Source organism: Diprion similis, chromosome 10 (genome assembly GCF_021155765.1).
Source record: "Diprion similis isolate iyDipSimi1 chromosome 10, iyDipSimi1.1, whole genome shotgun sequence".
NCBI lineage: Eukaryota > Metazoa > Arthropoda > Insecta > Hymenoptera > Diprionidae > Diprion > Diprion similis.
Window position 1 is genome coordinate 12885666 of NC_060114.1, and position 26426 is coordinate 12912091.

At 40.5% G+C, this 26426-nt stretch overlaps 1 protein-coding gene and 1 long non-coding RNA gene across 4 annotated transcripts in view; one reads left to right on the top strand and one right to left on the bottom strand.

Moving 5' to 3' along the window:
• LOC124411075 overlaps window positions 1–26426 on the bottom strand; it is a 169323-nt gene that overhangs the window by 76338 nt on the left and 66559 nt on the right. The window lies entirely within an intron of this gene.
• The window catches only part of LOC124411071 (steroid receptor seven-up, isoforms B/C), a 121012-nt gene that overhangs the window by 46441 nt on the left and 48145 nt on the right, over window positions 1–26426 (top strand). For 2 of the 3 annotated variants that reach the window (XM_046889936.1, XM_046889938.1), the window contains exon 4: window positions 3479–3637. In XM_046889936.1, coding sequence (XP_046745892.1) covers window positions 3479–3637 — 159 coding nt within the window. The remainder of the gene's footprint in view (window positions 1–3478; window positions 3638–26426) is intronic. The other variant, XM_046889937.1, reaches the window with a different exon arrangement.

The window sequence follows — 26426 nt, forward strand, 5'->3', positions numbered from 1 at the left end:
TAAAACTAACCATGGGTTCACATGGGATGTCCATTTCTATGTAGTTATCTTTGGTGGCAATTCATTACCTGCAACTATTGGGCCCAATCGATGCCATTCGACGCTTCCAGATCAACGCCGGAAGGCCTTTGGGCCCAAAGCACGCTCTGCTTGTCTTTGCCGTTGCACCTCGACGTTTACCTCCTAAGTCTTAATTACCTGGCAATACCGCTAGATTATTCTCACCGCTGCAGCAATCAGTAACAGGCTGAAGTGCGGCATGCATTATGCATGGGTTTATATGGCACACGCGTGTCCCATAGATTTTTATTCCGTACGTTGAAGATGCGAAGTGGAATTATTGGAATTGATCGAATTCATCTTGGTGCAGGGTGATTCATCGGGTAGAAGGAAGTGAACGCGAAATGGTAATCGGTATTTATTAATCGATAGCTTTCATTAATTGATTGATTCTGTGTCAATTTTAATCGATTAATCGAAAAAACAATTATCGATCACCGATTAAACTGGAACCTGCGTCCATGAAGATCGACTCGATATTCGTAGGTTAGATTTTTCAACGACTGTTTGTTTGCACGATTTTTCTTTAATCTTCAGGGATAAGAAAATTGGCTGGCAGAAAATTGACTCGTTTATAGTATGAAACTTCGAGCGAATCGAAATTAGATGAAATGTGGTACAGAATTTGAGTAACCTCGTGTGATCGCCGTCGTATTTCCAAGATCAGTAAAAACTGTATCATCTCGCACGTTTCTACGAGCGTTAAAGTCACCCACGCAGTGCAGGTATTCATGCTTGGTATCAAAACAAGAGTAACAAGCTACTTCTATCACTCAACTTTATGTGGTTTTGGAGAAGAAACAATTTCAAACGTTTCTCAATAATAGTTTGCATGTAATTAATTCTGGTTAACATTTTACTGATCGTATTTGATTAGTGGCGAAATTTTTGGAATCGATATATAAGCCGATTGTAAAATGAATTTTCGTCAATATTGGAAAGAATTTTTCATAAACATCAGATCGGAAATAGATGAAAAAGAAACAGACGTTTGATTGTAAAGTTACAACAAAAGTTTAACAGCACAGACGATCTTGAAACATTGAATAAAAAGTTATTATACTGCAATTTTTAAATTACTTTCAAAGTGTTGATTTTCAATATTGTAAAATTAAATATTGACGATGCTAACACGATGAAAAAAAGTGTTACAACAACGATGTAAAAGTAGTTCCACTGGCTATGAATGGTGATAAACCTCTAGTGTCGAAAACGTCGAATTTCATCCACGCGCATGCGCCATGTTCGTTTTACCGCACTGTACAGAAATCGTGCACTTCCCACACGCTCCAGACTCATCTAAAATCCAACTTTCCAATGACGTATCAGAAAAATAAAATTCCCACCGTCAGTTGCTGCATAATCCTAGGCGCAGACAAGCGCGTTGTGCAAGACGCGGTAAAATTTGCGTAATCACGTATGATCATTGTTCCCGGTAAGCGTGGATATATAGTGCCTGGCGATACAAGTTCGTGTGTGCACTGCTGCACTACCGTGTATAGAAATATAAGAAGTGGATACACCTGCGTATAGCCTGTACTTAGACACGCGGGGCTTCGCTCGCCTCCGTTCACTTCGCTCGCTTCGCTATGATAGCGACTAGCGGATTGCGGAGAACCGCCTCGCAGCGAGTCACCCGAAGACTATAGACGCAAGTGAAAAGCTGAATCTGTGTATTAGGGGCTCAGGTTGAGGCTAAGAACGATTATACCTGCGCCTATAATCCACCTACGTAGATGTGGGTATACGTATATGTAGAACCTGCAGCTTGCAGCCGGAGATTGAATTGAACGATAATTTATGCCGCACGTGGTTAGTGGGCACGAGTTCACAGACGCGATCTCTGTAATCGTAGATCATAGATGAATACCCATCTCAGCTATTGTCGGTTGAAATTTCTTCGTTTCAACGTTTCTTTTTTCCTTTAGCTCGACAGAATATGTATAGCTGGAAAAATTAAAGGTTTATTATTATAACACTTTCACGTTAATTGTTGTATCAAGTATCGCGAAACTAAAGACTCGATTGAGATAAAGATTTCAGTTATGTAATGACGAAAGATTTTGCAAAAGGCTTAGTTTTATTTCATATATATACGAAATGCAAAATCGAATACCTTAGACGATATTTAAGGAAGTTTTATTCAATTGAGGAAAAATATGCTCTCTTCCTCGAACGAATGGAATTTCAGTTGAAAATTTTTCTTGGTATTACCAACTCGACAAAAAAAACATTAAAAAAAAAAAAAAAAGAAAATTGTAATAAGTTTCCTGTATGTTATAAAGATTATGAGATTATACAACACAAGAAAAACGAAATGAACATACATAATTTGTCGGACGAAATAGATTTAATAAGGAAAAATAACTGAGACATTGAAAATTAATATAAATACCTAAACCGCCAAAAGTCATCGGCTTTCCAAAACTTACATTTTACACATGCTTCGCAGAATTCTAAGTAACCAATCTACACTCTCTCGAATCAATAAAAGGACAGAATCTTAAAGTTTATCGATCCGTAAAATTCCTGCAACACTTGCCTCGATCGTGTTAAAATTTGCGAATTAATGCTAAATCCAGAATTCAACACAACTATATGGGTCCATAAAAATCGGCATAACAGCTAAATAACGTAACAGATATAATCCTCGCGCAGCGTAATATCGACATTATAAAAAAGATGTTAATAACTCGATGCAAATTTATTAATAACCCACGTGTATGTGTGTGTGTGTATGTGTGTGTCAGTTTTTTGCTAGGACCGATTCCCCGCGCATGCAACACCCCTCCCCCCCCCCCTGCCACCACCGCCCTCTCCGCATGTCTGCACGTAGGTATATCCCTCGTACCCGGAGGTTATACCGCAGACGGCGGCGGTCTTTTACCCGATTTCTTCATTCCCCGCGCAAGAAACTTTTTATTTACGGCTCTCTCCGTATGCCCACCGCAAGAGAGAAGGAGAGAGAGAGAGATAGAGAACCGGTGCGCGCGTACGGTGCGGACGCCTTACACGTACGCCGGTGTGAATCACGTCCGGAATGCGCATCCAGAGACATCTGACACGGAGGATCGCGTTCTCCACGCGTTAAACCGGACGTAAATCACAACACCTTCACGGTTATTGTTTTATACCGATTTTTACTACAATTTTATCCCTCTCTCTCGTAATGTCCATGCATGCATCCAAGTCCTACGTTTCTTCGTTGGAAGGAAGGATTACCAAGAAGAATCGTGTAGATTTGGTCGTTGAGACCTGGGTATAATAACTTTGACGAAAACCTTCCAAGGATTAATAAATAAATACCGAAAAACGATCTGAGAGGCGTGGTGGCGGTTAATTTAAGAAGAAAAAAAAAACAAACAAACAAAGCGCAGCCGAGCAGGAACTGAAACTGATGACGATTTTTCGGTTGCAGGATGCAAGAGCTTCTTCAAGAGGAGCGTCAGGAGAAATTTGACCTACTCTTGTCGGGGGGCTCGCAACTGCCCCATAGACCAACACCACCGTAACCAGTGCCAGTTCTGTCGACTCAAGAAGTGCCTGAAGATGGGCATGCGGCGGGAAGGTATGCATTGTACTGACCTTTCTTCACACTTATTAATTATACTAACTTTAATTATACATATTACATATACCCGATAGATTTTCCCTTGCATCCGCGTATACGTGCCAAAGTATAGAAAAAAAATCGTCACGCAAATGGAATTTGTATTTGGCAATTACGTTTAAAGTCCTGCAGTTACGTATAGAATAAAAGAGGAAAAAGTAAACGTAAGAGGTAGAAAAAAAAAAGAAAATAAATAAAAATAAAGAATGAGGTAGTACATTACAGTCGCGGTTCTAAAATACTGGCTGCAAACCGCGTGGGAATTTTTAACTGCAAACAGCTCTATTCATCGTCGAAAAATTCGCTTCGTGATGGACGCTTTGCAAGAAAACAAAAATAAAAAATAAAAAATAAAGGAACGCGGCCTAGAATCCACTGCGATACGAAGATCACTGAGTGCTCCCACTCAAATAACAATTACGTGTCCCATATTTAGAAAGCAGTGGTTTTAACGCTAAAAAAAATTGCCTTTTTTCACTCTTAATTTTTCTAATTTTTTTTTTTTCTTTGTTTTGTTTTTTTTTTCGAAAAGAAAGGATGTGGAAGGGAGCAGAGGGGGAAAGTTCGCAAGTAAAAATGTAGCAATTAAGAATAGAACATGATTGTGGTTATTCAAACGAGATCTTTCTGTTTTCATTCATTTAATGATAATTAGCAAAAATTCTCCGATTCCTAAGCAACAAATAAGAATAAAAAGAATTTCCCCCTAATACTATTTTTGACTTGATTCGCATACTTTTCCCCCGTCGCGCTTTCGGATAGAGAAAAAAAGATTTAAAAAAAAAGAAACACCTTAAATGTGCATTTAAGAAAATGGTCTATTCTAAAATCTGAGAACGATTAATATCGAGAGTACATAAAAAATGAAGAAAAAAAAAAAGAATTTTATTCGCGAAAAATCATTTATATTTATATAGAAAAAATGGCACAAATAGCAAATGTATGTATATTAAACAAGAACAGTAACGAAAGAGCGATCAGTGAAACAGCAGCGGTTACAACGTAGTGGGAGGAAAAGAAAAAAACAAATTGGAGCTAACAATAAAAGGTCCGCGGCACCGGCAGCGCATATTCCCGAAGTTATAATATATTATGGGCCGTATTTGAGGCTCCGCAGATGGAATTAGCGCGTTGACCGCATCACGCAACGGGCCCTATAGACGCAACGAGCGTATAAAGCGTGATGTGAGTATACATGGTGTACCTAGAACTCCTACGACACGCCCCTTTTTCCGAAGTTAAATCCTTCAAGTGAGATATGTACCAACTGTCTAAAAAAAATCCCTAGATTGTTGGGGAATTATTTTTTTATCGAACACGACCCTGCTCGGTAATGCCATCGTGTATAGTTGTGGTCTGAGTTATTTAAAATCCCGCTCATTTTTTTTCCCACGGAGATTCAACGTCACAACAATAAATCACCACCGATCTAGGGTATTTTCGCGCCGTTGGTAGGTACACATCTTACTCAAGTCCAGCAGTTCAGCGCGAGAGCGAAACTTTTTTGGAGAAAGTAGCTGCACTACTAGGCACAACGCCGCGCGCTGATCGGCACATGTGTGTACCTATCGCGCAGCGCGCACTGCGCAGCGTCATCCACGGATCACGTAGCGAGGTAGAGAGGCGCGCGCGCACGCGCACTGACATACCTGCACGGTGCGCTGCGCCGAACCACGGTGAATAGCGTATCTCATCTGCTGCTGCGAACGGCACCGAGTATAAACATTTAATTGGGAGGTAGGAAGAGGAAGAAGGCGATACGGCGGCGGCGGAGGCGAAGGCGGAGAGTGTTCAGTGTGTGGAAAGGTGCAGGAAAAGTTCTCACGCCATCCTCATACCTCTCGGAGTCGAACTACTCAGCCACGCATGCCCTCCAGATCCTCCGCTGCACGCGGTTCGCCTTATTCCTCGCTCGATTCTTCACGGTTCGATAAGATCTGACCTTGTTACATTAAGCTGAGCGAGGGGCGCTGTTCCCGATTCTCGTTGCCCGCCGAAGACCCCGCTCGCTCCTCGGGTTAACCGCAAGATTATAAGGCGCATCCTGCTGCAGCGACAACGCATAACGCATCCCTTGTAGAAAATAGCGGAAGTAAATGTCCCGTCCCGCCACTTCCTGCATCCTACTCCTTGAGCTTGGTTTCCAAATCAGGACGGAAGTGACCGCGTCTTATGATCCTGCGGTTTTCGACGACTCGCCGCGATGAACCTGCGTGGCTTTTCGTTTTTTATTTTCAAAGTTAGGTCGGGTGGATCATCATCGTTAGACATATTCGACGGGTTTATTTTGCGATCGTTCATTTTTTTTGTATTTCTTTGTTCTCTCTCTCTTTCGGGACAATCGGGATGTCGGTAATAGATAAGAAAAACCAGTTGTATCATCAAATTCGAGTACCTACCTTACGTGCGTGGCTAAATTTTTAATGAGAGTGAAAGTGAACCCGAAACCGAGACGTTTTGTTTAAATTTTATGCAACATCCGAGGCGTGACGGAAACGCTAATGTCAAATAATTATGTGATATAATAGATTTAACTCAATCGTCAGTAAGTTCAAAGAGAAATACAATTTGAAACCGTCAAATCAACTGTAACCGAAACCGAAACCTTTAGATCGATAATCAAAATAACAGTGAAATGAAAACTGATGGATCATTTTTTTTATATCGAAGAAATTCTATTCAATTTCACTTCTAAGTTAAACATGGTGACTCCATGCGCAGTTTCGAAAAATTATTCCTATTCTTTTTCACCGATGCGTGAAAAAAGTCCAGATCACTTTGTCAGAGTATCCGATCGTCCTTCACTTGGACTTGGAAGTCTCACGCATAGCCAGAACTTCTCAGTGGTCCAAACTGTCCATTTCTCGATTTAGAATTGACAAAAGTTTTGTAAGGTGGAGAAAACCTCAATACCCACATTATAGTTAATAAATCAGGATCTATCCTGGTATCGTCCTCACAGTGTGTACCGAATTTGTAAGAGGCTTACAAACGAGCGTAGAATCGAGCCTGGCCAAGTAGGTACCTGACAAATCCATGCGATTAGAATTTCATCAGATTTATACGCGTAACGCGAATGCGAATAGAATCTGATGAAAAGGAAACATAAAAGAAAATGTTAATAAGAGCTCGCGTCAGCCACGGAGGTTCCCACAGACGTTGTGTCGCGTTGCTCGCTCGTTGTCAAAGCAACATCCGTCCATTATATGCGGAGTATTCTGGCTTTTGATAATAATTTGAAACGGTGGTGCCGATGCGGCTCCTCCTCAGGGCACGTGAGGCCTCCGCGAACGCGAAGATCGCCGTGGGGTGGCAGATGGGGGGAGACGGTGGTCCGAGGTCACCGAGGTGCATGACCTTACCCGAGGCCCCTTCCTTCCGTGGGCCCGTGGGCCCCGACGCCCCGACGCCCCGAGGCCAGAAGGCCAGAAGGCCCAGAGGCCCGGTAAGCCAGGACGCGCGGTCTTTTCTCCTCAGTTTCATCCGCGACGCCGAGTTTAAGGGAAGAATAGAAACCGGGATGTCATTCCGGGGAGACTGAACTAATTTCTTTTGTTCTTTGGGGGAAATGGAAGTAAGCAATAAATATGTGATATTTAAAATTCCATAACGGAATGGGATTTATTATTATTACGTGTAAAGAACCTTCTACAATCTTATAATAGCTATTTATGTGGCATGCCTTTAAACCGCCTGTTTTTTTGGCAAGGATAAAGATTTCAGGACGAGCTGAAGGCGAGCCGGAAGCTTGTACTGAAATTATCCGAGTCAAAAAACGGTTTACGGGCATGCCACGTGCAATATTTTTTACGGTATGGGCATTGAAAAGCAAAACGAAGAGTGAGGTTATGTCGCGATCTGTTCGACGAAGCTACTTTATTCGGCAGTTTGGGATGCTCACTTCGAACTGCGCATCAAAACTGTGGAATAAAGACTTTATTCCGCAACTTTGTTCGCTGCCGTATAAAGCGTCACTTTACGGAACGAAAACTGCCACAAAAAGTAGATTTTCCAATGCCCCCGTGCCGTAAAATAGTTATTTATTACTTCTTTCATCGACCGTCGATAAGTTTTCCAATTAATCAGATAATTGCCTCAAGTCTTCTCCCTCTTTCCATTCAAGATAAGTTAATCGTCAAAGGGCAAAAATGTCGAATGCCAAGCTTCAGAGGTTACAGATGATGCAATATCGATAATTACAGGTTTCCATGTACCTACAGTCGATAAAAGCCTCGATCCTCACCGCGGAAGCGGTATTAAATATAATATAAATTGATAGAGACTCGCAGGTGATTTCCACGGTCCTCTATCTACACGTATCGCAATCCAACCCTAAAGAATCCGAGACTTGTATGGGTGAAGTGGAGGGCTAAGTACCGTGCGCCCACCTACCTGTTGGTCAAGAGTTCGCCCATGAAAGAGGTTTCATTTAGCCCCATTACCGAGTACCGCCGATCGCCTATTAGCCGGATTACCTAAAATTAGACATTGTTTCGAGCGCGATGATGATCGTCGAGACGCGCGGGAGGATAAGAGGAAACGACATAAGTGGGGGTGGACGGAGAGGACGAAGAGGAGCCGAAGAAACGGAGTAAAACGAGGAAAAGACGAAAGGGAAAATGGATCGAGGGACCACGCGGTGCATGGTGTATGGTGTACGGGAATCGAGATACCGTCCAGGCTAGGAGATTGCCGATATTACGACGACGAGGGTCAGGATCGTGACTTTAATCAATTAGCGGTCTCGCCGCGCGCACGCGGTCCAAAGTATTTAAAGACATTAGGAGGCGGGACCAGGTTGGTACCACGAGGTATTACCCCGAGCAATTCAACCTCCGCTCTTCCGAGTTGTATGACAATTAATCATTACCGATAACTTGTGCTCGGCATTACGTGGCCGTGGGTTGGGATTTATCCATCGTCGACCCATCGCCAACCTCGCAGGTCGAAGATACCCTTCGAAACAAGACTCGAATTCCTTGATCCTGTTTTCGCTGATCACGTCTGGTTAGCAACGTATGTCTTTGTGATTTCTGCCACTATGCAAGTCTCTTTGTTTATAAATCTACAGTAAGGGTAGATTTTGTTTTCCTTTTGATTATTGTTGTTATTGTAATTTGTCGTAGGCACAAAAGTTTATCAGGTTAGGGATTGAGATCGGCAAAAATTAAAATGGCCACGTGGTCGAAGGGTCAAAAATCGAATCCTTAACCCTATATGTACCTATATATGATAAAACAAGATTTTTTTTCTTTTTCTTCAGGAAGTGGTTCATCAGAAGGATCAATATCATCTTCAGATGAATCAGACGTATTATCAGTTTGATTATAATAAAATAAATAAAGAACATCAGAATTATTTTCAAAGGAGTTTGAAGTTCAATCATAAAACGGTCCGAAGAACGTATCTTCGATCCTTAATAATAATCTTGATCCTTTAGTTGCTACAGAAGCTGTTTTCAATCAAACACAAATTCCTAATTTGCCTGCCGGGGCTTTTTCGTATTACATATACATATATACACATATATTGTGTGTGCATGCATAAACTTCTTTGTTGTTCGAATATAGCCATAATTAATACGAACCAGATTCGTATACGTCGAACAAACAAATGTAGACACGGTATATATAATAATACATATGTAGACATTCATCATGTACCTGCATTTATATACATACACACATATATATATATATGGTATAAATACACACACGAGAGGTAAATAACCGTAATTTAGTTGTCGCAAGGGCTGCATTCAGAAAGTCATTATCAAATGACCCACACGTGCATGTGTATGCAACCGCATGCCGTTATAATTGCGTCGACGTTGCGCGTAACTTCAAGTCAACACATGCCTTAGTATTACATGTAGGTATATTATTCACATGCGTAAGTTGAAAGAATTTTTCCGATAATATCTAACTCCTAGATCCCGTTCAACCCTCAATATTAAATAACAAAAGGAAGGGACAAAAAACTAGTGGAGTGCCGGAGAGAAGAAAAAAAGAGCAGATTTTAATCAAAATCGCAGGAAAATTGGGACGTATCAAGATATTTGTTAAAAAATTTCTACATCAACTATATGCATATGTATATATGTTTGTTTGTTTTTTTTTTTTTTTTTTTTTCATTGTAAATGCAGCAAATTTGACTCAACTAAATTCTGCATTTTATAAAGTATATTTCATGATAAAACCTGATGCGTCCCTCTTTTTCTGTAATTTTGAGTAAAATCTGTTCTCTCTCTTCTCTCCATGAGAAGAGAATGAAATCACTCACCAAATTTCCCGAATAGAATACAGAGTTAGCAAGCTGAACGATTTAAGTTTTGGGAAAATGTCAGGGAAAAGTCAAGGAATTTTTTTCCCAAAAATTTGTGACCACCCACCTTGTTTTCTGTCACCATGGCACGTTTAGCGAATCAGCTGTAATGGTAAAAAAAGGATTGAGCCCCCCTCCCCAGCGTGTCTAGTCCCTGCCTCGTCTAGCGATATCTGCATCTAGGAAGGAATGAACCAGTCAGAAAAGCTACCCACGTTACTACTCGGCACTCGCGTAGTCAGAATGTGAAAGTTCAAGAGCTACACGACCGGCCTGATATCTCGCGGTCCGCACAATTATTAAGACCGTGTAATTCAGGCCCCCTTCTTACCTGCCCGCTTCACCTCGACAAACACAAGTTCACAAATATAAACGTTATTCCGGTTCCATACACGTATTTAATTCGAACTGTATATACGTAGCTGGATATCATGTACCTCGTATTATATATGGATCGGTATGTCGGTATATTTGGCGAGGAATGCTCTATATATATAGAGGGCAATCCGTGTCAAATCAGCAGCTCATGTACCTCACTCCCTTCGATTTTGATCATTTTTTAGTATTATGTTCTTACCAATCGAAAAAAGTGTCGGAAATATTTTCAAGCTTTCTTCAGCTACTGGTAAAATTTATAAAAAATCGCAAAACCAGTTCGGAAAATGCGGTTTTAGGAAAATCTGAAAAAATTCTCCAAAATCTTGTATCAGGTGCCAAAATTTTCAAAGCTACTCGTTTTAAAACTTCTTACAGAAAAAAAAATTCGAAAAAAAAATTATAAGTAATAATCAATAATCAAATCCAAGAGGTCGAAGGTTGAACCCTGCGCGATTTGGCGCGGAATAATCCATACATATATAATTTGTTTACCGATAGCTTAAGCTATCCGCAGTGCAGTTTACAGCATTCCGTGTCTCAACTCGAATCTCTTGCCGATTCCTCCCGTATGAAAAATGTTTGAAATGTTTGAAACACGCGTGAAGAAGACACCGCGAGTAAAAGTGTCGTGTACCTATTTAGGTATACATCAGCAGGCATAATTTCAACATATTCAAGAAATTATTTACACGTTCTAAGTAAAGGTCTACGTATATATATATATATACTCGTGCAATTTATTGCGCCATTACAGCGAGATCAGCCGAGTACCTACAGTGTGCGCGTGTTTATTTTTTTTCATCCTACAGCGTGACAAAATTTCACGTGTATCTATTAATTGAAACAACTTTCATCATGATTATTATTTTATCTCGTCCGTACGTTCTATACACGTTGATTTTGAAAATGAAGCTGAAACCTGACGATCACCTTTTTTTTGTTTAATTCGCTCTTTTTTTCATCCGTGTTATAATTAGCAATGCAAATTTTTTTTATTGTTCTCAATTTTTCATTTTTCTATCTTTCCTTTTTTCTTTTTTTTTTTTTTTTCTCTGTCTCTTTATAGAATACCTGTACTTCGTAATGTTCGTTGATGATAATAAAATTGAATATTCTTGACATAACTTTTCAATTATATGTATACGGTAAATAAATTTTTTTATTATAAATAAGTTGTTTTTTTTTTTGTCCCAAATGGCTGAAAATCGGTTTTCCATTGCAAAACTGACCAGGGAAGAAAAATATCGTCACAGATCTGACCTACGAAAAATACATCCAGGAATATTGGCAAAAAACAAAAAAAAAAAAAAAAAAACACTTAAAATTAACAGAAAAAAAGTCGCAAATCCTGAAGAAATGGGGAAAAAAAAAAATTTGTCGCAAGTCAAGTCTGTGCATGGCAATGCATTCTTGTTCCACGGTCAATTTTACACTAAAAAATCAATTTCCCGCCCCTTATTATAAAAAAAAAAAAAAAAAAAAAAAAAAAAAAACTTCTGCGTAATCAAAAATACCCAAGTTTGAGTAGAAAAATGTGAAAAGAAAAGAACAAAACAAAAAAAAAAAAAAGAATAATGGCTCCGGCTCGGGCAATAAATTTCTTCGGCGAGACATAATATTTTGACTTTTGACTACTATCTGGGTGGATAACACGGGGACCAAAAATTAGCCAGATCGAAGAGGGCGAAGGACAGAATTCTAGCTTTTCTTAAGTAAGTTTGCTCTGTCGGTATTATAAACAAACAGTGTGTATAAGTAGGCAGTAGAGGTATACAGTTAGACGATGGAAAAACGAGCGGCAGCTCGATACGGTGTCCGGTCTTCGAGCTCGTGGGACGCAGGTGGGTGCTATTTGCATCGAACCCAGTGCAATTACTGCCTCCTCGAATCCATTCCAATCTGTAGCTGTAGGTACCCATGTCTTATACCTACCGGTTAGCAGCTTGCTGCACTTTGCCAAGTTACAGGATTATATCTCAACCCACCTCCTCCTCCTCCTCCTCCTCCTCCTCCTCCTTCTCCTGTTCCTACTCCTACTCCTCTTATCTTAGATGGAACGGCAAAAAAGCTGAAAGATGTGCGTAGAAATTTATCCCAAGGAAGTGCCGTTATTTAAAAAAAAATTTCCAAATTTATTTAGTTTTTTTTTTTTTTTTTTTTTTTTTTTTTTGACGTCTTAATCAAAAAACTTCGGTCTTGATTTCGGATTATACAAGGGACTTATCAATTGTGCAGATGAATTGGTCGATAACGTCAAGTTTAGTGAGAAACTAAAATTTGTTTTAAATTTTTTTCCTGACCTTGAATTATTTTTTTTTTTTTCCTTTCCTTTTAACTTTGCAAACGAACTGAAACTTCAATTTTATCTCTCCGTTACTGATCTGAAAATTTTTAATCCTACCGAGGAAGATGTTGGACGGAATTATTTTTTTTTTTTATTTATTTTTTTTTTTTCCACAGATATCTCGACAGTTTTGCAAAGTACGATTCGACGAAAAAGAAGAATTCGGGGGGGGGGGGGGGGAGTAAAAAATTCTTTTCCTTTGCATTTGTAATTTTGAGAAATCAAAGATAACAAATCTCGGATGTTTATTTTCACGCGAAAATTATAAACATATGTTGAAAGAAATAAGGAAAAAAAAAAAAAAGAGCAATCACGACAAAGATAAAAAAAAAAGATAATCCCTTACGACGCCTGCATGGTCCTTTATATATTATACAATTTATATACATAAACGCGATGCTTTACATTCAGTCTATGAAGTTAATTTTTCGCGGTTTAAATTAAGCGTGTCCCCCTCGGATGCGGCGTTTCGAGTCTAGAGGTGATGGGATAATCTGGGCGCAGGATCCGCCTGCGTACGCGAGAAGCTCGACTAATTTATAGTCTGATCTTACGTTGATAATACTACTTGTATAACCTCCCAAGAAGAAAGCAATGCGGTATTATCGGGTCAAAGATCTGCATCACGCGGCACAAGCCACGTAGGTATAACCATTGCTCGTTGGTTATAAGATGCAGAAAGAAATGGAAGAAAAACGACGTTAATAATTACACAAAAGCAACAAGAACAGCAAAATATTGTCAACAATAACAATAGCGATCGGACCATTTGCAGCCGATTTCTTAGCAATCGGGATCAAGATCCATACCGTATACATCATGATCTACCTCTACAGAGATCGCACGCGTGCGAAAGGGAAAAGATTCGATTCAGGTGAAAGTGAACAACGAGCAAATAAACCGGAGAAATGATTTAGTATTACGTGTCCTAATCGAATTAAAAGTACCGTCTAAAAACACTTGGTACGTAGAATTGTTGCAAAAAAAAAAATTACATCGACTAACTTTCTTTTTTTATTTCTTTTAGGCCTGAAAATTTTTACACGCGTTACACAATCTTGAAAACAGACGTTTTTTTTTTACCTCGAATGATTTATTTGCCTAGTATCGAATAATCATTTTTCTAATGGCAAGGATTTTTGAACTGGGAAAAAAAGTCTACTTCGAAAAATTTCTGTATAATGAATCGTAAATCAAACGGATGTGCCGAGTTCCTGTTTCAAAAAAGTAAATCATACAACTGGTGATGATAAATTGATGATTATTTGTACAACGATTGAACTTTTTTGAATTTCTTATATTTTTCATAAAAAATTGTGAAACGTTGATATCAAGTTCTTATACCTGATTAGAAAAAAAAAAAAAAAACGTCTGGCATTCTTAAAAAATATATTGATATCTCAATTGCCGTAAAATACAGTTCGAAAAATTATCCATATATAAAAAGTAACTTGTGTCATATTTTCTCCATATAAATCGGAGAATATTCGCAGGCATAATTTGTAACGAAACATTAAATGAAAAATGATATTTGACCGAACGGATATTCGTAAGTTAAAAACGTAGAGGATAATAATTATTCCGAATGAAGGGTGTATCAGAGTAGCGTGCATGTGAAGCAGCGTGGCGTCGTGTATTTTTCATATACCTATTAGAATACCGGAGTAAAGATAATAAGTGAGGTGAAGGGCGGGACGAGGACGAGGACGAGGACGAGGACGAGGAACCGAGCGCTTTGGGAACCCGCGAGGCTGAAATGAGTGTGGCAAAGAAGGAAAGCAGATATTAATAACATCGAGTGTATGATTGTAGCCAACTCTTGCCTCCCGCCTCCTCCGCCTCCTCCTCCGCCTCCCCCAGAAACCTCCGCCTTAATGCTACTCTCGGACTCCCCAGAGACCGGGCAGAAAAGAAGCACAACTCGGGCCCCACTGCCGGCGAACAACACCGTGGGAACCTCGGGCGGACGGCCCGGGCCCGGGCCCAGCCAAGTCGGTCCGGGCCCTGGGCTGCCATGGCTTGGACGCGTGTGACCTTGTAACCTCTCGCCCGACCTCTCTCTTTCCCCGACGTTCTCCTCCTCCTCCTCCTCCTCCTCCTCCTCCTCCTCCTCCTCCTCCTCCTCCTCCTGCCAAGGAGCATCCACGGTCGAGATATCGACTCTGCATGTAACGTTGATCTCCGAGATCTTCAAGCTCTTTGACGAACCGTCCCGTGGTTCCCGGTGACACCCTCTAAGTCATCTTTCAAGGATTTTCAGTTCCTGTCAGAAGAAATGGAGGGAAAACCAGGACTACAGTGATCGCCAAGAGCTAAGATCGGTTTCTCTTGGACATGGATATGAACCATTTGCGCAGTGTCGAAAAGTTTCATTAGGAAAGAGCAGAACTGGACTTCCGTGGTATTACGAGTACCTACGTAAATGTTCAACTCTGCATGTACCGAAGTATTTTGTCAATGGTTTTTCGTCTAGGTAGATATAGTAACTGTTTGACAGTATCGCGAACCGTCATGAGTGTAGATAATATGACCAACAAGTCTGGGACTTTAAGACAAGGCGTTTAATCTGATCAGGTATCTTGTTTTTTTTCTCTGATGGATGGTTATTAGGTACTCATATCTGTTGGAAACAATTACTGCTCAAAATTTTGCAGGCAGACCTTGGACCTGAAAGATTGAATGTTTCTTGTTAAGGTTATGACGTAACGACGCATGAACGGAATGAGAGCAACGCGTATTACTGAAATTCTTATAGCATGACGCTTGTGTTTTTACAAAATCCGACTCAAAGTTGGATAAAGGTAATATAACCATGTTTGGTTCGATGAACGTATAATAGAATCTACGAAATGTGACCACTGAACCTGCATCGCATCTTCTCTTCCCAAAGGACTATAAGAATTATTTTAAGAATCCCGGACTCCGGACTAAATTGAACAAATTAAACTTGTGAAGTTGCGGATATTTTATCAGCACAATAGTTGGTTCATATTAGAAAACGAATAAAAAGCGTAAAGACATGCAAGATAGTCGTAAAGGCACTCCTTCGTGGTTTTTATTACGACTTAATTGCATCTGTGCTCAGTCTTCCGCAGATGGTAGAAACACTGAATCAACTTCACACTCACACACACACAAAGACCCGGGTGTAGTTTTTCTCGTATGAAGTTACGTATGAACGAACTTCACAATATCGCATAACATTTGAAATGAATTCATTCGTTATCGACGATCATTCATCGGGTTATAAAATTTGAGTCAATATCATCCATGTATGTCTGTCGGAATACTTGGTTTTACACGGTCTGCAATTAGCCTTGAATAGCCTTGACAGAACAAAATAGGGTCTTCCACCTATGTGAAGAACGGCGTTGTTTGCCATATGGTAATTGAAACGGACAATGGTAAAAACGGAATCAGTACCAAGCGGGACTTTTGAGAGCCCGTTCTACGGATCCAATATAAATGTTAAGAAGTACGATCGTCCAAGTAATTATACAGCCCATAGTATTTGCGCAGCAATAAAATGGTCAGTATCTATACGTACAATTCTCGATAGAACGGTAGTCGACCACACGTTGGTGGCCACAACAACCGTAGTTTTTGTTGAAATTTGCGTGAACCATAAAGGTTCAGTGTAAACCAACAGAGATCATCGTACGGCGTCTTGTTTACGGTTGGCAAGAAAAATGATGACGATTACGGTAACGGAAGCGTTTGGCCCGCGGGGCATTCTGGTCATCGTCTCAGTCGCTGCACACCGAAGTAGCTGGGTAGCTGTCGGAGGTTAGGTTGCACCGGGCGGTTTGATTACGTCACGATGCGATGTTAGGGACGGACAAAACCCCGAGAATAATTCATGAATCTCCGAGTTTACTTCTAGGATACACGTGAGAAGTACTTGGGCACGTTTCTTTACCCGATCGTTCGAATTCTTGACTCAACGTTCTCCGAGGTGAAAATCTGTCGAGTTATCCATATCGTTGGAGCACAGACGGTACGATTGTTCGATTGTAGTTTGAGACGATGAAACTGCACAAAGTTTGCATGTGACTTGACTGATGTTTGAGAACACAAGAATAACCGAGACTAAAAAGTGACTTGCTATTATTCGGTAACCGCAATACTGACTCAGTTTTGACCCTCGAGGCGATCGTTGGATCATGGTTAACACAACCATTGCATTCTAACACTGGTATACCTAACAGTCTGAAGTTTATCCCGTCTCTGATCATAATAATATACGTGAATTGCGTCACTGAGTGAGCCGAGTCCATAAAGAATCAACGACGTCACGGAACTCCGGTAACTCGATTTTTTCACCATGTTTAAATTCGTTAATAATAATTCTTTATAGACGGTTTGAATTCAGGTTTCCGAGGTGGTACATACGGTTATAAATGATCTTTTGAATGGTTATTGTTATTTGAGATCGTGCAACAGTCGGCGGTAAAAGCGTGTTGCGTTTAAAGAAGATTATTCGCCGTCAGACGCGAGTATCTCCATCGATTCCTGGCTATTAATTTCCAGGAAGAAACTGTTGCATCGGTATCCGCGAACGAAAATCGGTAAATATAGGCTTCGTGTAAGAAAACGAAACGATCTTGAAGCCAAGGGAGCAAGGGAAGTCGTCGAGGAAGAAATGAACCGAGCCTAAAGTGGGGATGGACCTACTTTGCGTTCTGGATAATAGCTTAATCAGCCTTTTTTTTTTTTTTTTTTTTTTTTTTTCAATGCAACCGGAGTTGCAGGTTTTACACGCCGTGTGAAAGTACCCCGAATGATCGTGTCTCGTGCGGTTGCACATAACGCGTGCACAGACCGTAATAAACGTCCACTTTGCCACAAAGATTGTAAGAAAATATCATTTTTCACCGAATCAATTACGTTGGTAACGCATAAAAAATCAGTCCGCAGCGCCACCACCTTTCTTTTGTTGAAATTCGACCGTCGTTTGTTTGTATTTTTAGGTTAAATTCAACGGTCACATGTTACGTTACGTTTCGCGGCCGGCGGTGGCGCTGCGGTCTGATTCTCCATGCATTGCCAACGTAACGGCGACGCCGAAAAAATTAGCCGTCCTCAGAATGACTGCGCCAAAGTGTACCTACGTCATATATCGGTCTCTAAAATCTTCCGGCTTATCCACGGCGGCTTCGCGGCCCTGAGAATAGAACCGTATGCTGGTTTTCTCGGTACGTGGATGTACCTACGTCGTTTCGGGCCCCGGAGTTTTGTACGTCGAATTACGTCATACGCACGCTTTTATATACCAGGACGGGAAACATCTTGAAATCTTTTTACTGATCGCGATGTCTGTCAGCACCGCGGCTGTTCGTAACTGCGCTGAAATATCGCGACAATTTTTATCTGCGTAACATTTTTTTTCCTCTCTGTCTTTTTTTTTTTTTTTAATCTCTTGAAAATTGATCGTATCAGAAAAAACGTCGAAATTGATTTTCCTCGTTACCCGTAACAATGTGTGACGCGTGATTTGTCGTTAATTTTTTTCTCATTCCACTTCATCATTCTCCGATTATTATTCTCTTCCTCTTGCTTTCGTCTCTTATTAGGTATGAGATAAACCCTATACTCCCGTATATATCGTATATCGTATACGTGGAGATATAATTATACTTATTTCAACCGGCGAGTGTTACACAGGCCCAAGATCCGCCTGACAAATGGTACCTCTCATTTTTCAATTCTCAATTACGCTAATCAGCTTCGCCAAACAGCCGGCAGCGGTGACATATTTGTATATTATGGTAAGACGAGTCGCGGCGGTCTTCTTTTCGCAAGACGTTAATTTTCGCTAACGAGCTAAAACACCGCCATATTATTTTTCTCTGCTATTTTTATTTATTTATTCCTCATACTGCACGAACAACGTTTCTCTCTCTCTCTCTCTCTCACTCTCTTCAATTTTTACTTCCATCAACGATATTGTTATACATACACGTATTTATACAACGAACGGATTTTCGAAAACAAAGAAAAAAACACCAATAACCATAACAAAAACGTCGATGATAATCGGCTGTTGTAAGAGTTTAAAATCGACTAGCCGCGCTAATAGAGTTGATTAAATAATTGCCATCATCGCCAGTATCAAATAAGGCAATAAATCATGGGGTGGAAAAAAAAAAATATTGGGAAGCTATGCATCTTCATCATTGAAAGATCGTGAGAATAAGCTCGGTGTCAAGGCTGCGGAAACGAGTCTACGTTTTATATTATTTCTCGTAATATAAACGAAAATACTTATTCATACGAGATCCTTCTCCAGCATATATATATATATATATATATGCCATAACCTAACCAAACGCAAGTCAACTTGACCAGGATATCAAAGTTAACTTTACAAGTGTATAAAAAATGCGATCAAAAATTATATTTTTTCCTAACATCGTCAGATAAAAATTGTGTCGAAATTTGGTTTTAAAAAAAAAAAAAAAAAAAAAGAAAAGAAGAACAAACAAAACGAAAATTTGATGAAAAAAAAAATCCGCTCGTGACTCAATGTTAGGTATAAATACTGACCCGAATCGGGTAGCCTATTTCGTAATTGGATTCTTGTGTGGGTTTGTTCGGACCTGGCGCCTGTCAAAGACCACGTGCTACGTTCGAGGGAACATAAAAGACGTGTATAGATACGCGAGCATAAGAATAAGAACGATCCTGCCGAATACCTATGGTCAAAGCGGGCGTATTGGATCGGCTTAATCGTCCGTTGTTACAATTTATTTGATAATTGCGGTCAATAAATAGCTGTGCCCGCGTTTTATTTTCTTATTATACATAAATATATGTGTATATATATATATATATATATATGTATATATCTGGATCAACGAGAGGGGGCCCAACGGGATAGCCGGTGCAGTACCGCCGATAAATAAACGCCTACCTTGGGTCCCGAGAGATCAAAAGACGCTAATGATGCCGGGACGAGACGCGACTGGTTGCAGTAATAATTCTCTTTCTCACTCCGACAGCCTCCCTCCCTCCCTTCCCCGCCCTTCTTTCTCTATATCTATCCATTTCTTTCTCTCTCTTTATCGCGTGGCGATATATATCAGTGCATATATCCTGGTACAGGATAATAATAATCTCGCGTTGAAATTTCTCAATTCCCCCCCATCCCGCGCACTCTCTCACACACACAAACACGCGCGGATAGTTAAAAGCGTAATAATAACAATAATGATAGTAATAATAATAATAATAATAATAATAATTCAACCACGATATTCGTTACATCGAATCATAACTATAGATAATATACAACAGCAAGAACGACTTATATACACGCCATATTGTATTAATAGTCCTGCAGAAAAGTTTCCAGGACTAAACCGCTAATTGCTATAATCTATAGATGTAGGTATAGGTACATATGTGTGTAAGCCCGATATTATATCGAAGTGAATAAAATTCGCAAGTCCAGTGTGATCACGCGTGCATGCGGCTATAATCGCGAGACTCGTGTGCTGTTCCGTAAACGGTGGAGTAATTTCACAGAATAATCATACGGTGAGACCGAGAAAATTTGATTCGGCTGACTTCGTTTTTTTAATCTTAGCTCAACTTCAAACGTCATTAAATCTGACTCAAGTGTGATTTGGATTAACCAGTTGAGCAATATGGATCTCATTGTTGATAGTGATATTATGCTTTGTTGTAAAAGTTTATCATTTTCTAGCTTTTCCATAGGAGAAGAAAAGAAGTTATTGCTATCAACCCGAAAATGAAAATTTTTGTTTTCAATAGACCTCGATCTTTCAAGATCCAGGAAATGACCTCCAACCATTTTCGGATGCACACTGTGTGAGTGTGATCAATTTTTTTTTGTCCAACGATATCTCGAGAAAATTTTAGTCCTAATCGACGTGGCTTTTTCAAACTTAGAACTGATTAGATTTTAGCTCTGATCGGTTTGGTGCTTTTTGAATTGTATAAATAACAAGTTTCCACAAAATAATATTAAAATGATATCTTGAGAGGGGATGAACGGATTCGAATGAAAATTGGTATCGTGGGATTTTTGGGGTCACTAATCACGAATCCAAAGTCGGATCTGCAAACTTTAACTTTTTGCGTTTTCAATATGTTGAAAAAAAATAAACACATTTCGATTTTGATGAAAACTGATACGAGAAGGTTTGTTGGGTCTGATCACAAATCTGTGGTCAGATTTACAAAATCCAAAATAGCGAATCCAATATGGTAGAAAAAAAATTGTAAAAGTATTCAAACTTCGGTGGAAATTAGTAGGCGGAAATTTTTTCGGTCACCGATAACGAATCCAAAATTAGAATTCCAAAATTTGTAACGGTGGATCCATTATAGTGGTTCAAAATTTAAAAAAAATCTTTATATTTTCATGTAATGTAGTAGTTCGATTTTGTAATAGTTGTAGTTCGAAATTCGAATTTGTTATCAATACTTTTTTGCTCTGTGAACTTAGAACGTGCAGTGTGAGGGCTGGCCCACGTTCATACACGATTTAAACGGTTAAATTTTATTTTATTCACGAAATCGGATCGCGGTAATCAACAATGCAAAATCAAAATTTATAAAAGGGATATTAATATCGACTTCCCAGCTTCCCCGCAGTTGCGCGATTTTACGCGCGAAATAGAAATATTGAAGTATGCTAGTTTTTTTGTTATTTTTTGTTATTTTTTATTACAGTAGAGTAATAAAGATGAAGAATATAAGAAGGCAGATGCACGTGTTTGTAAGCAATGGCCTATTGACCTGCTAGTTATGTGGGTCGTTCACATCGGAGAAATTGTAGGTGGATGGAACGAACACTTCTCTCAACATGCACCGCGAAGAAAATATATATGCTCTCTGTCTCTCTTTATGTATCTTCCTCAAAGAGATATGGGTAAACATGAATCTACAGGGTGATCCGCGAGTGGAAATCGCCCGGGTCTTGGTAACGATCCGGTTTCTCTGCCGGTGAAGAGCCTGTATCGCGACTAGAAGGGAGAGAGAGAGAGAAAGAGAAAGAAAGAAAAAGAAAGAACGGAATACCGCCATAGAGTCGTGGGTACCGTTCCTGAGTTACTATAGTCCGATATATTGAAATGTTATCGTAATTGATATACACGTCCCTATATTTAAGCAATAGTTACCGGCCCACGTGCTGCTCTGACTGTGTCTACTGAATTCAAATTTTCCAATCTCGACATCACGTCGTCAATAGTCAACGACACGTTATTTTTTTTCAAAATATTTAACTGAGAATTAAAAAAATTAGGATTTTGTAATATAAGGCGACGATGACGATGTTTTTGAAATTATTTGCTTTAATACCATATCTGATTATTGCATTTTAATTCACTAGAGACATTTTGAGTTGAAAACTTTCAACTTCGTAAAATCTAAAATCGTCGAAACCGATACAATTCCTTATTTTATTTTCTTTCCAAATTTATTCACTCTTTCACTCGATGTGAATGATAATATCTTGCTTCGGAAACATCATAGCAATAAATCAATGCACCGTTTCATCACGTTTTACAATTACCGGATACGTTAAAAACTTGAACAAAAGAAGAAAAAAAAACTAACTTATCGTAAAATTTTTTTTTTTAGCCAACTTTTGAAATATTTCCAAGGCAGAAAACCTTAACAGATACAATTTATCTTCAATTGTGAAATCCAACAACAATTAATTACACCATCACACTGTAATTTTCTTTCGTCAAAGGTTAATTGCCTCGGATCCTGACGCTGTCCTGGCCTTACCGCACGTGCTCACCGAATGTAGTACAAATAAAATAATTGATCGCAAAAGCGGTGATTAGATATCTGAATTCCGCCTTGGGCAAGGCAAATTAGTATGGAAAACCGACGCGTGTCGAGATTTTATAACGATCTAAAGATATGCCTAATAAATACCCAGTACATGCATATATATATACGTACAGACGGTATAATATTAGGTGCGAATCTGACTAGTAAAGATCGGACAACTAAAACCGTACGAGGCCAATTAAACGTTCCGTGTACCTAAGTCGAGGAACCAGTAAGTCAAATTAAAGATTAACTCTTTTTCATATCTGTTGGTAATTTTTTTTTCTTTTTTCTTTCTTTTTTCACGCATGTATACATCGTATAGGATGAATACGGAACTAACGAAAGAAATGTCTATTCGCACCTTTCAACGCGCTAAGCTTCTTGCCTCGCGCATATAAAGTTAGGACCGAGAACTAAGGAAACGATATTCATCTTATAATCTCTCTGTCCGTTGATTTTCTTTCTCTCTCAAACTCACCTTGTACATGCAAAACATCCCGGATCAGATAGCGTACATCTTTGCCTATAAACAGTTATCGGTGATTAGCATAATCCAAACTACCGTCTTTGGACACAATTTCAATATATACAGAAGACGGGAATTTAACAGCTTCGCACGGGGATTCCGCAACAGAATTGATTAACCATCGGACTACGCGAAGATCAAAGAACCGGAGAGAAAGTAAACAAAGCACCGATGTGTTCTCCTCTCCTTCTCTTCCACAAGATATGATTCGTATAAATAAAATAGGAAATTGTTGTCAGGCGAGGTGCCGGATGGTTTCTTCTATCCAGTGAATCTAGGAGTACCTAGGTTGTCTCAATCAGCGGGGCGATGAAAGAGAAAATAAAGAAGAAGGAAAATTAGAAGTTCGAATGAAGAAAAAAGGCAATGGAGAATTAGCATTTTGAATATCGCGCTACGGGATCCCCTCAATCACGTGTGTCGTAATACGTTTATTATTGGACACGGAGTGGAGACCTATAGACCGCAGCCATAACGATACGTAGGATACGGCGTTGCAAGATTAATCGTTATTTTCAGTGTTTGTAATTATTTTGAGTGATGCGTGAGCGCGTTGATGCTGGGGGTCCTCGACGGCAACTCCTCGCCGCACCGCGAGTCTTTATTGTGTAGGAGACGAGCTTCTCTCCTACATATGCATGCATGCGTCGCGGCCTCCGAAAGCGATAGCTAGCATCTTTCGGCTCTATACCCGACCATCAATCTATGTCCAGAGGACTCAGTCGCGGCCTCGTCTCGCCTCGTCTTGCCTCGCCTCGCCTTCACCGTCACGTGTTACCTGTAGCATCCTCGGCGTCGTTTCCGAGCCCCATGTGGCCTCAGGAACGTCGAGCCGCCTCCACGAGGGTCGCGAGTCCCTCCAATATCCCCCAAATGACTCTGTTCCTCTATCCGTTGAGTTACGAGTATTGCCGCCACTCAAATCATCGAAAGTCAAAAATCCAAAAGTTGACGTCAAACTTGACATCAGCGATCGGCAAACCCGTCAAGAATCGATTTTTAACCTGATTGAACGACATTTGGCCAAAGCATCCGTTGCGTTACCGTGGATCGAAGGATTGTGACACCGGATTCAATAACTGCGATTCAGAAAAACCCCCGAGAGATTTGTGTTGCGATGATTCGGTAACTTTTTGTCACCTGGCTGTATACGAGGTACAAGTTCCAAGGCTGGCGATCGCCTGCGTAACGGTGCCAGGAATCTGCATAACGCGAATTCAAGCTCGTCTTTGATCGGGGAAAAAGACAAAACGAAACTGTCGTACCAATGCCTGGTACCGCAATTTGCAATTGTACCTGTATTTTCGTCCGAAGTATTATAACTCGTGTGTATAATCAGGAATGGGGCTTGAGAATCGGATAACTAATTCCAAGACGGGTTCAGCCTCGTTCCGATGTTACACGTAGCCTGCAATCACGTGCGCTGTTCAAGCGTGACGGTACCTAGTTAAGATCATACAGATGCCGAGTAAAGTACCGTTCAAAAAGCAAACATGCTTTGACGACAGTCTCCGAAAATGTTATCAACGTAAACGATATCGGTGTTGCGAAATCGACCGGAAGTTAGAATGATCGACGTGAGAACGTGGTCCGAGCTTTGTTACCGCGCCGGATACCCTTAACAGACAGGAATATGAAGATATTCCTGACTTATCGACGCAGCTTAGAGTCTAACAATAATAGTTGAGAAGGGGGATTGTCCGAGTCTCGCGGAGTGATCAATTCTCATTCTCCATAAATTGATGTGAACTGACGTCAGTCCGAAGCCCCGACTGTTGGTCACACTGTATAACTGTAGTAAATCTAAGCCTGCGCACACATAAATGGCCTGCATGCAGAGAGAAGATTGAACACGTGAAAGAGAGACGCGGTTGTATGAGCCAGTGGACGTGCACACGTTCACACTTGCAAGCCTGATGCGCGTATGAATGTATCGCGGATGCAGGCGTGTGGAGCGATGAGCCACGAGTAGAGAAGACAAGTCCTCTTCCGCTGGTTCGTTCGTTAGCTCTCCGTGGCCTGGAGTTGGAGGACTGGAATCCAGCGTTTCCCAGCGGGGTGCCTGGACTCGGCCTCTGTGCCGTCCCGGGCCCCGGCTTCGGGCCCGACGTCCACCTCCTCGTCCTTCCTGGCAGAAGGTAGATGAAGCGTCTATGCAGAGCTGGCAGAGCCTCGTTTAATACCCCCGGAGAACTAACTCCTTGTACATTGGAAGTCGCTAGTGTGCGGACATTTGCATTCCGCGTATAACGGCCGAATGATTTCTCATAGAGTAACGATCGCTGGTTCGCGACAGATTTTTCGTCCACCCGAATGCAACGAGATTGTTGACTGCAGCAAAGTGAACCAGCATTGCTTCGAAAATTTCGAGTCATTGTGTCTGGTCCGTTTGTTATTGCATCAACACAATTATTGCCTGTGTACGATATCTAAGGTGTGATTGATAGACGCAATAAAACGGGCTGCTCCATCGCTGTGTAAATATTTATCCATGTTAAAACGCCAAGTATTACAGCGGCTATTCCACCATGGAACCGCGCAATCTTCTCGGTATGTTGTACCACTGGTGCAACGTCATGGTCACGTATTTACAGCACCCATTAAAACAATCTAACGGGTTTGCACGTGTGTTCTACACGTATTTCGCGATCACGGACACACCACGCCGCGTATCTCATCCCCGCACGTATAGACCTTTTTAGCAACGAATTAATGCTGAAGAGTTGCGATCCTTCTTGAAAGAAGTACTTGCAGATTGATGTTCCATGATCATTGTTAGTAACGCTTTATTTTGACGAATCTAACGGTGTAGGATTGGTTATCAATTCAATCAAGATTAAGATCGAGCATTTCAACGCCCGAATTCAGGTCTCGTAACACGATCAAAAGTCCTTCAGAATATTAAAAAGACAAAGTAAAAATTTTCCAAGAAAGTCTTTCACATGTTGTTCTTCGTACCAATGGAGATGTAGAATATAAGGTGAACGTACTTCGACGTACTAGCTAATCAATATACCATAGCACTGCATTCTCGGTTAGGATAGCTTAATACCACTGAAGGTATAACGGAACCTTATTGGCGTCGAGGTATTATCCGTCTTCCGGTTAACCTCGACCAGTACCAGCAGCAGCAGCCTGAACATCAGCATCATCATTATCATCATCATCATCATCATCATCATCATCATCATCATCACGGGAGGCTTGAAAGTCGTCGATGCGTGTCATCGACTCGGGAGTAAATATACTACGGGGGATGGGTAAAATAAACACTGTGACCATATCCATAGTAAACGATGAGGGAGGGATTAGCAAAAAGTTAGATGAATAGCAAAAGCTTTGTGGAATGCGGGAACACAACTGTCAAG